The sequence below is a fragment of the Typopeltis vanoorti genome, chromosome 1 (assembly GCF_054136105.1).
Source record: "Typopeltis vanoorti isolate ZY-2024b chromosome 1, IOZ_Tvanoo_1.0, whole genome shotgun sequence".
Taxonomy (NCBI): Eukaryota; Metazoa; Arthropoda; class Arachnida; order Uropygi; family Thelyphonidae; genus Typopeltis; species Typopeltis vanoorti.
The window spans coordinates 143227640-143242630 of NC_143549.1; the positions used below are offsets into that span (position 1 = coordinate 143227640).

General features: G+C 35.2%; 1 protein-coding gene across 1 annotated transcript in view; it reads right to left on the minus strand.

Annotated features, from left to right (window-relative positions):
- Positions 1-1028: 1028 nt before the first annotated feature.
- LOC150110496 (zinc finger protein 488-like) overlaps positions 1029-14991 on the minus strand; it is a 150022-nt gene continuing 136059 nt past the window's right edge. Inside the window, exons 5-7 of the mRNA XM_090399975.1 lie at positions 6955-7140; positions 4863-5097; positions 1029-2353 (exon numbers count right to left, since the gene is read on the minus strand). Coding sequence (XP_090256101.1) covers positions 1029-2353; positions 4863-5097; positions 6955-7140 — 1746 coding nt within the window. The remainder of the gene's footprint in view (positions 2354-4862; positions 5098-6954; positions 7141-14991) is intronic.

Consider the following 14991-nt stretch of genomic DNA (forward strand, 5'->3'; position numbering starts at 1 on the left):
TATTTCGCACTGTTTTCCAGAAAACTGCATTTGGGGATGCTCATTAATGTGATTATTAACGTCTTGTTAATATTATGCAAAGTAAGCATCGTTATTTTCTGTCATTCACCGAGAAATAGAGAAAAAGAGAGACATTTTTATACCGCTTTTCACAGACAGAAAGAAAGCGAAAGAAATGAGTAGGTTGTAAATAAATCAAATAATTTCTGATTGCATTAAATGCATCATGGTATATTCTGTAAAATTTAAAAATTATGATATTCCTTCATTCATTACTTATTCATGACAAACATCAACCCGTTTCTCTCATCTTCCCAACTGCTGAGTCGTTATACTTTCACTAACCGATAAATTTTATAACCTCTCTTTTAGAAATTGTTATATATTTTACCGGTAGATGGCGATACATGCACTGATGTTTTTACTGAGTCAAAATTGAAAACATTTTTTGAAACAACTGAAATAGCTGATAAACAATTTTATTGTTTAGCAGCTATTTCAATTGTTGATTTATCTGCTCTGGAGACCTTGGTTAAAATACGTTTAAACTATAACCTCTCTGTAGAGTTCGAAAAACGTTTTCATTTTGAGTCACTTGCTATTTCTTCTGCGAGTTTAATTTCAAATTCATATTTAGAATGCTCTTGACAGAAGAGTAAAAATGTTATGATAAATAAAAATTATCATGAAATTTCCGTCCTTTATTATTATTTAGATTACGTTTTCCTGTCTGTGTATTGAAATAAATAAGAAAATAACATTAATTTGTGCGCTATTCTCTTTCAACATGTACATTTATATTTCATATGTAGGTTTTATTAATCTCTCTTTCTCTATTTCTCTGATTGCTTTCAATTCTGTCGTTCTCTATTAAAATTCCCCTGAGTATCATTTTTTCCACTTCGACTTTAACGTTCAATAAATTTCTCTATGACTAAACAATACGGCTGTGATTGACAATACACAAACATCTAGTAATATTTACAGTTTCTTATGATCTCTAACTAAACTTGGAAGAGGGTGCTTAGTCACTGGTGAGAAGTCATGTGCCTTGTGAGATGATGACGTTCCCGGAAACTCTCGTGGCAGATGTGGCACTTTAGCTTTTCTTCTCTCTTCTGTTTTACTGGGTCGGTTTCCTTCTTGTGATGGGACCTCATGTGGTACACCAAGTCACTAGTCATTCGGAAAGTCGCGTTGCATTTGGCGCACCAGTTTTGCGTTGGGAACGAGATGGCGGCCAAAGATGGAGGCAGAAAAGACAGCAGAGGAGAAGGGAAAGGTTTGCTGGGGAAATTCTCAATGGGAGAAGGAAACGGCTTGCTGTAATGGAGGTTGAGTCTTGTGGTGTCGCTCAGAGAAGCTGGCATGAGGCTCCTACTCTCAAACCTTTCCCCGGGTGGACTGTGCTTAAGTTCCTCTCCCAGCTTCACAGGGCTGATATGATAAGTTCCGTTGCTCGTTTTGGATGTTGCGAAAGCACTTGATAAATCTCCGTGAACAGATAAAACTGGATGAGGGATCGTCGATATTAAGGATGGCGAAAGAGTGGCTCCCCCTGGAGGACTTGTTGTTACTGGAGGTATTGGATAGGAAAAGGAACCAAAACCATTTGTGACGTTTGGAAAGAGCACATCTCCGGGAGAAAGCGTTGCCGGAAATAGAGTCGACACTGGGTTAAAGTGCGGAAGAGAAGCAGCTACGGAAGAAGAAGAAGAGAGCTTGTCCACTTTCTTGAAAGCGCTGGCTCCATTTCTGTCGATGCTGATGTTGCTGTCCGTAGTTTGGGACGATAGACCGTTTCTGTTTTGACTCTGGACAGACGTGGTGAGACGGAACGCGCTGCTAGAAACGCTGGAGGTAAGCGGGGTAAGAGGGCTGAAGGGAACTTGTTTTTTGTTTTGCGCGGAGGATGAGGAGTTCACCGGACTTTCGTCGTTCTTATGCCTCTTGCTGTGCTTATCCGTCTCATCCGCTTCCGACCTCCTCTTTTCGGTTTCTCGAGTTCCGCTTGGCTCTTCCGTCTCGCGAGAATTCAGCCGAACCGACGATGACGAGTTCTCCTTAGCTTGGGATCTTTCCGTTGTAGAGATCGAAGGGCCTGACCTCTTCTTCGGTGGTGGATCTGTATCGGAGCTGCCGTCGCCCATGTCGGTTAGAGAGGCGATATCGAATCCTTTGACCCGACTTCCGTTTTTGCCGTTCTTTACACCATGTCGTTCGGAGAGAACAGGTGGGGTCAGAAGACTGGAGACTGTTCCTCGCTTCTCGCAGCGGTACATCAGGTGGGAGATCACTGGATAAGGATGTCGAAACAGTTCGCTGCACAGAACGCAGAAATATCTCTTTGATCCTGCAGAATAGAGAGAACGGGAATTATAACATAGAAACGCATAATATTGAGATCAATAAAGGAGAGGGTGAAAGGAGAAGTCAAAGAGGACAAGAAACATATGTCAGAAAACATGAACAAATATTAAAAATTCTAATCAAGAAATATATTTTTGTATGACTGCTTAAACTACTCCTGTTTGGATTCAGCTCAGAAGGAACAGGCCAAGTTTTTTTTCTGACTGATTCATTTCTCAATCACAAATGCATCTTATTTGTTTATGTGAATCTCGTCCACAAAGGCTAAAAAAAAATAAACACTTTTCCCAGGGTGCGAAACGTTTTACATTGACAGAAGTTAACGGAACTACGGTACTAGTAACGTTACTTAAGAGTATACACCATCAACAGCATCAATGTAGCGATTCTGTAGCTGAAAGTGCTGAGGAACATAAACTACTTTAGACTGATTTAAGCGTCACTTTCCAATTCCCAAAAGATGTATTAAGATATATCAGGGAACACGGAAAACTATATTTAGCATTTGATAAGGTTTGAATAAAAATTCGTAACGAATGCGGCTTGTAAATGAAAGCGCATTCAGGATCCTCACCGAATTAGTTTCAATTTGACACCTTAAAAATAAAGCCATCTAACAAACATTATACCAAACATGATAATTTATAATCATTTATATCATTGGATGCAAACTCATATTTCTCATTAAGATTTGTGCATTTAATTAATTACTGATTTTTGTTTTATTAAATTGACATTTCTAGATCAGTTATGTTATTTTATTATTTGGAATACTATCAATGTTTTCTTGATTAAACGATTTTTTAGTAAAAGTAATTGCACATTATCATAATTTACTCTCCAGCAATTTGAATGAACAATGTCATAGGAATTCTGAGAAAAATAAATGTTTTATGTATGGTCCGCAGTCTCAGAAAAGTTTACGAAACATTAATTTAACTTTCGTTCGTATCTTTAATTGGATTAGCTTCTAATAAAACGAAATATTTTGCATTACTTAACCTCCGTAACACATTCCGAAGGACGATCGAGCCGTTTTGTTGAAAATACCTAAGTTTGAATCTCGTTTATGACGCGAGGAATGCTTATAAGTGTTTTTGAACTTAAGAGGAGTTAGCTGATCAGAGTAATCCGTTTAAATCTAACTTGCCTTTTCGAATTCTGCGAAAAGGCAAATATAACAATTGAAAGACCTTCAACAGTTTACCAAAACGTCATAGGAAGCAAGTAGAGTTTCCATCCCTTGAATTTAATTTCGAAATGAGAAAATTGACATTATGACTAATAATCTTCCAGAAAATAATATACCATTCAGGGTTTAGGTATACGATATTTCACCTGAAATCTTCAAATTGTCAGTAGCCATGAATTCAACTATCGGCGATGACTAAGGTGTAGTCTACTTGCATATCGATTTGTAAAAGCTAATTATGGCTAAAGAGTTTCCACTCTTCCCTTTGGTAAATAAAATGAGTTAAAGCATTTATTTGATGTATATTTATTTACTATGCCAGATAAATAGCGATCTTCCTGGAAAGATAAGCAAGCAAGACTGGTTGACTCATATTTTCATTTCATGGGAAAAGCAATATGTGTATAAAAATTAAAGCTCAGAAACACGAAATATTAGGATGGAAACCAGTTTTTTCCAAAACTCATGACTAAAAATGAATCCATTTGTATTTACTTGTAGACTGATAGGACAGAGGATTTATAAAAGAAAACAATAAAACTATAGAATGCCCTAATATTTTTATTATATGTAAATCCATTATGTGTCAGCAGACTTACTTCATGTTTTGTCATCTACCTGTTTTGGAAATGTCTGGACTGCCTGATTCGAATTTCCCATGTTTTTTTCTTAAATTTATTACCAGAATGTATTATTCGAATTTAATAGAATATTTGCTTTCGTCATGTTATTAACCAGTTACAATTCGATCAGTGTGCATCAAACACAATGACATGGTTAAACTTCCAGAAATGGAAGTTTAATTCCACAATTAGTTTTAATATTTTAAAATTTATTTCCGTGTAAATTCAAGATATTGACTGCACTGATGAGAAATATAACAAGCAAGAAGAATAAAACAAAAACAATCAAAACATGCAAATAAAAATTATAATATTCTAATCGTATGCTAATAAAAATAAATATGCAAAAGCATTCAAAATAATTTTGTTAATTTCTCAGCTTTTATCTCCAAAATCCAAAAACATATTTATTTAGTTTCTTTGGTATTATTATCATAAGTGGCAAAATTGTCGCGCCATCTTCGTCTGGTGTGAGATTACCAGCCTTCTTACTGGAGGTCTGGGGTAGCTTGAAAATCTATTTAGTGCCTCTATTAGCAAGCAACATTTCCGAATAATCTTACCATTAGCCCATCCTTAGTACTAATATACTACTGTTTTAAGTTGTCCATAGATGCAATTCACATAAAACACATAATAAACTACAGAAATGGAATTGCTGTCCTAAAGAAACTTACCGCCTTCTAAACTGGTGGAGGGTACCATTGGTAGCCTTAATATTTCTGTCAACTCTTTGCCAAACCAAGATAAGAGTTCTTCGTTAGTTGTTATTTCTCTCACTGCCCTGTAGTAAAGTTGGCCAGACTTTGCCACAAGTTCCAGATTTTGTTCTTCACCGCTACGAGCAGACTGGATATGCAACATCCAATTGATCCCTCTGGACAATCCTCTAGGATTTTCTCTGGGATTCACCTGAAATAATTAGAAAAAATAGCTGTGATATAGATGGAAAATTCTTTGTTAATGAATCTGGGAATACTTTAATTACAAAAGGAAACAAAATTACATTAAAAGGTAGAAAGCTCATGAAACAGGACAGAACAAGACGGGAAAATTGCAGAGCATATTATAATATCCAAATAAAGAGAATTTTATGTAGTGGTATTCAAGGATAAAGTAAGTTTTTGCTGTTCGTAATCTTGTCATCGTAAAATCCAAGAGTTTCCCTTTTCTACACTTGGTTGTAATACATAATACAAAATAGGAGGGATTAAAGTCTCAAACTCCATTGGCTGTGATTAAAGTCCAGGACATTCATTTTCATCTTAACATCTCTAGCTGCATTTAGAGACCTGTAATGCTCTGTGTATAAACACACGAGTGCACCATCAACACAGTTTAGGACTATAAAGGGACCTGGATGCGTTAAGGGACAACGTGAGTACCACAAAATAATACGAATAACGTGGATGATCGCAGGAGACTTTATTCGTAGGGGGTGCGTGGTTGTGGGAGTATGTTTGTGTTACAGGATGGAAAGAACGCCATAATAATACTATCGTTTCTTTTCAGTTCAATCCATTGTGCTTTATTTATCTTATCAAGAAAATAAAATACAAAAATTGTATGGGAAAATTAGTTCTATCACACACAGAGAGAGAGAGAGAGAGAGAGAGAGAGAGAGAGAGAAAATGAATACTTTTTCACACGTAATGATATTATTTCCACAATATGGTTGTTCTGTCCATCACTGTTTCTCAAACAAGTATGATAAATTCTTATTTAAGATTGCAAGATTTCGAGAGAGTGACAAAATTTATGTAGACTTTCTTGTAGAAAGAGCATTTCTATCTAAGTCGTTTGGTTTGGTCTGAATTACTTCCGAAGCAACTAAGGCTATGAGGTAGCTTATTACGGTTGTTAATGGTGCTTATTTTTCGGAATGTTTTACTTTTCGCTGCAGTAAAAACCTGAGTTTTCAAGAGGAAATCTCCTTTCACTCGCACATGAGACTGGCTAATTCGCCTTCAGCTTAAAGATCGTTTATTAGGTTTCCTCAGCACTCTTGATAGAAACTGGAACCTAGAACTCTTCAGCTCAAAGACAAACATCGTGTCGTTCTCGAGAATACGCTATGAAACTACTTTCTCAAGACTGTATATTTCAGAACTTCAAAAAATTCAGTTCAAATAAATTTAAACAACTCATTCATTACCAAGGGGACTTGTAGAATGACAGAATGTCTCTCTCATTATGATATGTGAAGGATTTTAGAGATATAAATGCATAATATTTATTTTTATTAATCACTGTCTGATCTTCGCAGGGTATACTGATGCAACATTCTGAACTGTTGTACCACATGGATAGTGTATGTGTGTGTGTTGTTTGGAAAGAAGTTAACGGACAGCCCACCGTGAGTAAGATGCATCGTGCCATGTAACGAGTCACGTGTTCGCACAAGCCGGTATAAATTGGAGGAATACGAAGCTCCCAAGTCAATGCAACTGTGTCCGCTGGCTTCTTTTCGAGCAGGTCTATTTGTACTCTACAATGTTTTAAAAAACCTCATTAAAGTAGCGAACATCTGAAATTATTCCGAATAGAATCTGTATTTCTCCAAGGGATCCTCTTACTAAATACGGTTCTTGTTATTAAAATAATACGAAGCATTCCCTGCTATGTTTAAATCTTATGTTTATTGTTACGTCTTTTATTTTAACTGAAACTAATTACCAGATATAAAACTGAGCTATAAATTAAATACATGAAAAAAAAGTCATTTCGTATAATATTTCTTTTGGTTAACGATTAAAAAACCTTACTAACCTTCAAAATTTGACGAGAAACAGGAAGATGATCCACACATCGCCATGTCAGCAGAGCCAAGGGATCCATCGAACTTGCTGAGATGGGGATGGGCCCTATTAGCGTCCCACTTGGTACCGATTCTTGAGTTACAACAGCAACAACCGATTCTCCCATCTCCTGGCAGGTGGCGCTGTCCTCAACTACCTATTATGCAATATAACAAATATTATATATATATATATATATATGTATATAATATATATATATATATATATATATATATATATATAGAGAGAGAGAGAGAGAGAGAGAGAGAGAGAGAGAGAATCATTTATTAATTTTATATTCAACGGTGCCTAGCTTCTGCTTCTACATTCACTTAATCAGAAAAATAACGCCCGCCATGCAAACCGCAAGCAAAGTAATATCTCATCCTTCCTTCCTCTCCCCCCCCCCAACGAGTCGTATTCATGCCACATCTTCCCTTCGTCTCAGTGTTTCTGTTTCTTCCTCTTCCATTAATAATCATGTAGAGGCTGACATGTTTGCTTGGCGAAGGTTATGGACCTATCAAAACTCTATTGTTGACCAGACTTTCAGTGCGAACCTCGCATCCGATGAAGCTTTCAAAGAAATTAGTCGCACCCTCATCATTCAGCCCCTGTCGTGTGCCGGAACAAAGGATATTGCGGGAACCCAAGGGAGGAACATGATAGCTTCATGTGGCTGTGTGTGGTGTAGTGTATATCGTTGAGTATAGAATATATAATGGGGATGCGAATCTTCCCTAGCATTATTGTGATTGTGTCTGTGATTGGAATCCCTTTCAGTCACTAGACTTTTCGGATATTTCATTCGTGTTGTCAGGTTCCGTGTTTCTAAACGTGCACCTCATTATGTTGTTTATTTTCTTTATATTTTCAATGTGTTACTTTGATCTGTTTTAATGTCTTGGTTATCCCACATTACTGGTTTTCGATGTAACTGGTAGAAAAAAATAATAATAACACAGCGCGTAATGTTCTGTGTTATTAATACTGTCATTGCTATTTATTTAATAGTAAGTTGGTGTATTTTGTGTTTAATAAAAGCTAATGTATCCTATGTGTATTATTAATTATCACATTCGATGACAGTGGTCTTCTGTTCAACATTGAAGCCGCACTTGTGTTTTGTATAATACGAGTGTTATTATCGCAATATGCAGTAGTAGTTCATCCCATCGTGTTCAGTGTTTAATAATAATGGAGTTATAATCTGTATTTAATAGTAGTATTATTATTTAGTGCTAATTTGGTTTGCTTAGGATCACAGTCGAAACAACTAAGGCAATGACGTCATCTGTCTGTTAGCTTCAGTTCTCGGAATGTTTGTCGAATTTGCCGGATGAAAAACTACTTTCCGTGGATAAAAATCTTGCCGGTCTTACATATTTCAGTGTTTAATGATGTTGTTATTGTTACGTGTTTAGTAATAATGTTGTATATCAATATATAATAATAATTTTGGCTTTCGGCGTTTAATAGAGTTAGTTTCTGTTGCTTAATAGCAGTACTACCATTAGTGACATCATTTCGTTCAGTTTTTCATATTAGCTGTAGCATGTTTAGTGTTGATTTTAAAGCGATATATATAAGCTGCCATTAATCACACTGACATCGTGTTATTTCTGTAGTTGATCGCAGGTAGTTTGACGAGCAGCGATCTGGATATTAGTGTCAGGACTGGTGACATGTGAAGAGCATTCGACTGCATCAACATGTCCAGTCTTACTGATGTTGATGAGAATCTGTAAATTATCTAGAAAAACAAACAAACAAACATCAAAAGCGCAAGGTTCATCACGTCAATATAAATTCCCCGTCGCTCTGCTGCTGTTCATTCACAAATGAAACAAGAACGTTTACCCCAATCCCAACCCCGCCTTCTTTTCTTGTATCTTTTCATTTAAGAAAGCGGCTTTCGCTTTGCTAGAAAAGACAAAAAAAAAAAAACTAATTTAGCTTGCCAATGTTGGCAAAAACGTTCTGTCTTCGTGAACGCGAACGAAACAAGACAGCAAGTGTAATCCTGCTTCTCAATTCCTGCCACGTTCTCGACACGCAGTACCAAACAGATGACAAATTTCTGCTAAACCTGCACAAACAGATCTCCGCTGCGTGATCATTGTTTTCATATTGTGTGAGTTTTACTTTGCTGCCGGTCTATAGTCAGAACATAAAAAAAAATGCATTTCTTATCCTTGCTTTCATCCTCACTTCTCTAAGACCTTCAGTCTCTCCCTCCCACGCTATAAATTTTTCATTTGGCAATGACAGCTGCACCCCCCCCCCACCAAACAAAGAAACATCTTCCAATGCATCCTCGAATATTCTCATTTAGCAACATTTATCGTATTGAATAAATAATTGGTGCACTTGGCTATCGAAAATAACTGTTGCATAAGTTGTTTGCCATATAATTTTTCGTTTATTGGTTTATTTTCTTTTTAAACGAATAGAAAAAAAATGGAATATTGAGATCAAAATGATCGGTCTCAGATAGATCTTTCTTTTTGCAAATAGAAGAAAGAAAGATTAAAATATTTTGTCTAACAGAACATTTAGTTTAAAGATTAAAATGCTTTATAAATATTAAAGTGATTTCGTTAAATATTTAGCATTTGTTTTTAGTTTTCTTATATTCTTGCTTAAATTCAAAAATGAGAGAAGTGTGTTTTTTCTCTTAAGAATCATCGTTATTATTCCTCACATTAACATTCGTTCATCCGAAACTATTTATTATTCATCAACCTTCGCTGAAAGTTTTGTGCATCCATGTGTATTTGAAACCATCACACCTGATTGCTCCCATTAATTATCCAAATATGGCACTACAGGCATTAGTTGTATAGATCCCTAAATGCTATTTAAAGACGGCATCTCACCTTACCGTTCAGTTATTTTTAGTTGAATGTATTAATTTCAATTATGACTAACACGTACTGCATATGCCAGTAAATTCGTACTCGAACTGAACTCAACAAATCGCACGTGTGACTCTTAATTCTATGACGTTTAAATATATTTGCAAAAGACCAGTAATAAATCAGAATCTCACCGAACAGTAGCAGAAGTATTCTAAAAATTACCAGCTTTTCATTACACTCATTATTCTAAAATTGTTTTTTATATTGTGAGAGTAATATTACATACTATCTCTGTTTAAATGCTTTCAGTTTTAAATTATGATTGTAATGAGATTACACGCATGGAATAGACACGCTCCATTCTTATCCTACTGCTGTTTTAGAAGTATTATTCTGGGTTTCCTCTCCTAATGAGGCGATGCATTCTTCCTATTCTGTAGCTAGTACGGATAATTGACTTGAAAAAAAAAACTACCCGAAGAAAATTTTTATTAAAAAAAATTAATAAACAATAATTGGTCTAAAATCATAGCGTACCCGAGAGTCCAATCGTTGCCAGTTCTTTCGTAAAATTGTCAAAAATTCAACCTCTTTGTGCATGATTGTATTGAAACATATTGGAATGCATTGGTTGTATTCATTTGTACAGTAATCCAAAGACCATAAGAAAAGTTTTATGAAAAAAAACTACAATTCATTTCTATTTTTTTGTTTACGTTTCTGTGAGTGAAACTAAATCGCATACTGTCTGATTTGTCTTTTTTATAACCTTGTCTGAATGCTGTGATAGAGTTAAGAATGTGAAAGACGAAAGAAATCAAATTATTGGCAAAAATATGGCTCAGATAACATCGTAAATGAATTACACTCATAAACAAGATATTCTTCCATGAAAAACCTTAAAATGATCTGCCAGTGGGAGTGAAATATGTTCTATTTTAATACAAGAAAGATCGTGTGGGCCACGAATCATTTGAATTAAAAACTGCGATTCTATGAGAGAAAGAGAAAACTGGGTTGAGTTAACTGTAATGCAAAGAAAAAGACGAATCGTTCAAAATCTTTTCACAGGAATTTAATTCCTTATCCAATTGACAGAAATATTAACCTGTGTGATTATTGGATCGATAATATCCTAAAGAAATTATTTTTAAGTTGTTTATATATTTTATCTTTACTTTTGTTTTCGTTTTTGTTTGATTTATGTATGTAAAATTATGAAAGAAATTGATGTAAAAATTATACTAAACACCATCTCAAAGTTCATCGTTCTAAATAACTGACCATGCCCTATCGCATAGATTACTCTTTGCTATCAGAACAGTAGCTGTACCTGACCGATCTTACCCTCTTTCTGAAAATAGAGGCGACATGTTTTTATGACAGAAATTTGAATTCTACAGCATCACGTTGAGCTTCGTATAATGCAGATCATCACTCGTACCACTCCGAATCTATGATAACAATAAGAATTAAAAAAACCTAACAAAACGATGAAACATGTTTGGGGTCAACAAAGTATTGGTGATGTGAAATGATCTTTATGTTTAGAGATAATACTGAAGGATTAGAATTTTTTTCGAAAATATAATAATAATCGTCAACTGTGAAGCCGATTTCTGGGAACAAATTCTGAAAAAAAAAAATCTCTCAACATGTGCGACGAACACATACGCCTTCCCACGCGTCTCAACATATAGGTTCTTCCATATATAGAACGCTATTCCGTTTGTTGGTTTTTCACGTGAATTTGTCACATGAGGCAATAAATTTACAGCGCATCAATATTGTCCTTCAGCTAAAAATTACATCATTTAGTTTTCTGAACATACGATTTTAAATGAAGGAGCCGTGAGCTAAATATTTTGTTTTGACATTGCTTCCCAGCTGTAGATGACGAACACGCTTTGTCATCTAATTATAATCGCATAAGAGAGGGTATAAGAGGACAAAGTTGTCAACTTAAAAAAAATAGCAAAGCAAAAATGAATATTATATTTTGTTTTTTTATTACCATTACTGTTTTTTTTTATTTTTAAAAGATTTATTGTTAAAAAATAGCCGAATTAGAAAAACAAGTGCATTAGTATCTTTCTTACGTTTGATCGCAGTCTTCTTTGAGGATTTATTCACAACTGTCGGATAATATGTGCCTTACTTTTAACAAACATTTCCCTCATAAAGTCAAAACACGGGAAAATCACTTTAAAGATCTATAGCAGAGGACCAACGTAATATTTAAATATGTACAACGGCTGTTTGATTATTTGCAAGGAAACTGTTTACGATGACAGCTTAAGACTAACTCTTAAACGACTTCAAATGTTGCCGAAAATTTTCACTTATCAATTAAATCTATTTCAAAATGGAGATTTAAAATATAGTCAGTAATTATATATTAATTTTTCTCATAATGAATAGCTGTGTCTGTTATTAGCACTTTATGATTTAACGCAGCCTTTTTACTCCTGAGCTGTGATATCTTATTTCTTCACTCAGATATTAGAGATTAACCTTAATTTTTATAAATTACGCTTAGATTCTATTAAATCTCTATTAAGCTATATAAGATGATCTTTCGTTACCACTGAAGTATTTCTTCTCTTTCTGCTACGATCTCCATTTAGCTTCGTTGGTTCAAATAACTGAAAGGCCTACAAATGAATGAGTGTTAGAAAAGATTAGTAGAACTTTAAGGCTCCTTAAGGATATTGACAGAAGAAAATTAAAATATTTTGGACACATAGAAAGGATGGAAGGAGGACTTCTCAGAACAGTAATAGAAGGTAAAGTTCCTGGAAAAAGAGGCAGGGTAGACCATCAATGAGATGGATGGATGGCATGTGTGGAGTGACTGATCTTCAGAGAGTTGAGGCTGCCAGAAGGGCAAACAACAGGACTATATGGCGAGGCCTAGTGTGGAACATCATCGAGCATCGGAGTGACCATACGGCATCTGTAGATGCCCTGTGAACACACTTTGGTTCAAATAAGTCAGATACAAAATACCTTCAATGAAGCCCAGCAAGAAGAATAAATCTCCAAAAAAATTAAGAAGTACGTTAGTAATTAATTTTAATTCTTAAGATACCATAGCTTATAATTTAAAAAATATAATTTATTAAGTTATACAACAAGCTATATTGATATCTTTCTTTAAACAAAAGTAGAAAAATAAGCTATATTTCGAGACAGCTGTCGAATAAAGTCCATTGCATCAAGTTTTCCTAGGAGAGAGTAGAAGAGCTTCCATAGCTCAGGTGGTTTTGATGGAGCCCTTTGGTTAGAAAGACATGGGTTTGAATCCCGAAAACCGGGGGGGGGGTTTCGTCCCTCAAAAGGGGCAAACAGGTCCCCTTGAATGAGCACACATATCTACAGACATACAATGCTACTGGACAAGGAAAGCAACAACGGGAAAACACTTTGTTCTATAGTAATTCTTTAGTCAAGTAGCATTGCTACTTTACCACACACACAGGATACTAGAAAAAATAAATAAATCCAGATATTTGGAATTTATATCAAGTCAATTATACTAATAACTTTTATAGAGCAATTGCGAATGAAAAAGAGTTACCTTTCGCCTAATATTAGCACGAGATTCATAATAAGGATACTTCTTTTTCTGTTGGTTTTATCACATTAAATCTTACTTTAGTATAACCAGTTGAGGAAATAATTCAATGAAGTATTGCTTACCATATTTATTGCCTATCGTTCATCTAAGCATTCAACAAAACTAATTTCTAAAACTAAAGTTATATCTAACAACAAAATTTCTCTTTCTTTTAGAATACTTATTTAAAAGCTTAGAAAAGTTGCGCCCGCTGCGTTCACTATTTCACTCAACTAACTATCGGCTAATGCCATTGTTTTACTCGGGACTCAAGGTTCTCGATGCCACATGCTAATTTTAGTACAGCTAAATGTTAATAAACTTATTTGACGTAACTCTATGCAGTAAGAAGCGATGCTTGCGCTGCTAATTGTTAAATTAGTAGTATGATAGTTCATTATAAAATTTGTAACGAATTTAGAATTATTTACATAAAGCAGTGTATATGTTTAATATAATATTATTTAATATAATAATCATCCTTTGAGATGTCTCTTCTCAGTAGTTATTAATTTTGTTACTAGGTTAGGAATAAAAATCCGTTAAACAAAGATTTTTATCTACAGATTTGAACCTTTCTTCGAAATTCCAGATATAAAAAATAAAAGCTGACATTAGTTAGGATTAGAGAATGTTAACGTAAGTTAATACTTGAGTTACTGTTTAATGTATACGTTCTACTTTACAGATAAACATCCGCCTGACCATCCTATTGCGAGTTGTTTTTGCTTCTTTGTAATTCGGTTTTAGCCGCATCGTTGGGAGGCGATTGTCAACAATAAAGCAAGGAAACAGTCGTTAAGTTGACGTTCTGTCTAACGTTATAAGCAGCAAACGGGAGTTCTCTTTTTTTTTTTTGTATATTCTTTACTATGGATTATGTCACCAAGTGTCTCGATGTTTTGCCTCGTGCATGTGGTCTTTTGTTGCCAAGTAACAAGATATGCGAGAGAGAAGAGCAAGCGGTTGATGACAAGAGATGAAAAAGAACACTTTATCAGCATTGTCGTCAAAGATCTTGGACATCCCTTTGGGATAAAAAATAAATAAAAAAGGTGAAAAAAAGGGGAAGCATGTCATTCTTCGTGTGCTGCTGAGGAGGGGAGGGGGGGTCGAACAGCACGTTGTGCTAACACAAAAATCTGGTAAAGATGCTTAGCGCATCTCATGTATTAGTAATGACCGAGAGAGAGGGTCTATTAGATGAGTTCTGTTGTACATCTGCGACTTGGCAAGGAAGGATGCCAACCTATTAATATGCAAATCACCGCAACCTTCTAGGCAATGATCACCCAAGACTTATTCAAGAGGGTTTATGGATGATGTGCAGGAAGGGACGGAGGGAAGAGAGAAAATAAAGACCTTCCATGTCTTGTGACTCAGCTATATATCATCAGCCATATGAAAGACCCCCCCTCCCGCTCTTCTGCCCGACGATAAAAGGAAGCCGTTCCAAAAAAGATGTTCTCAAATGGACGCAATTTCTGAATCACGAGAATTGGAAAACAATTTGAAATTCATATCTGGG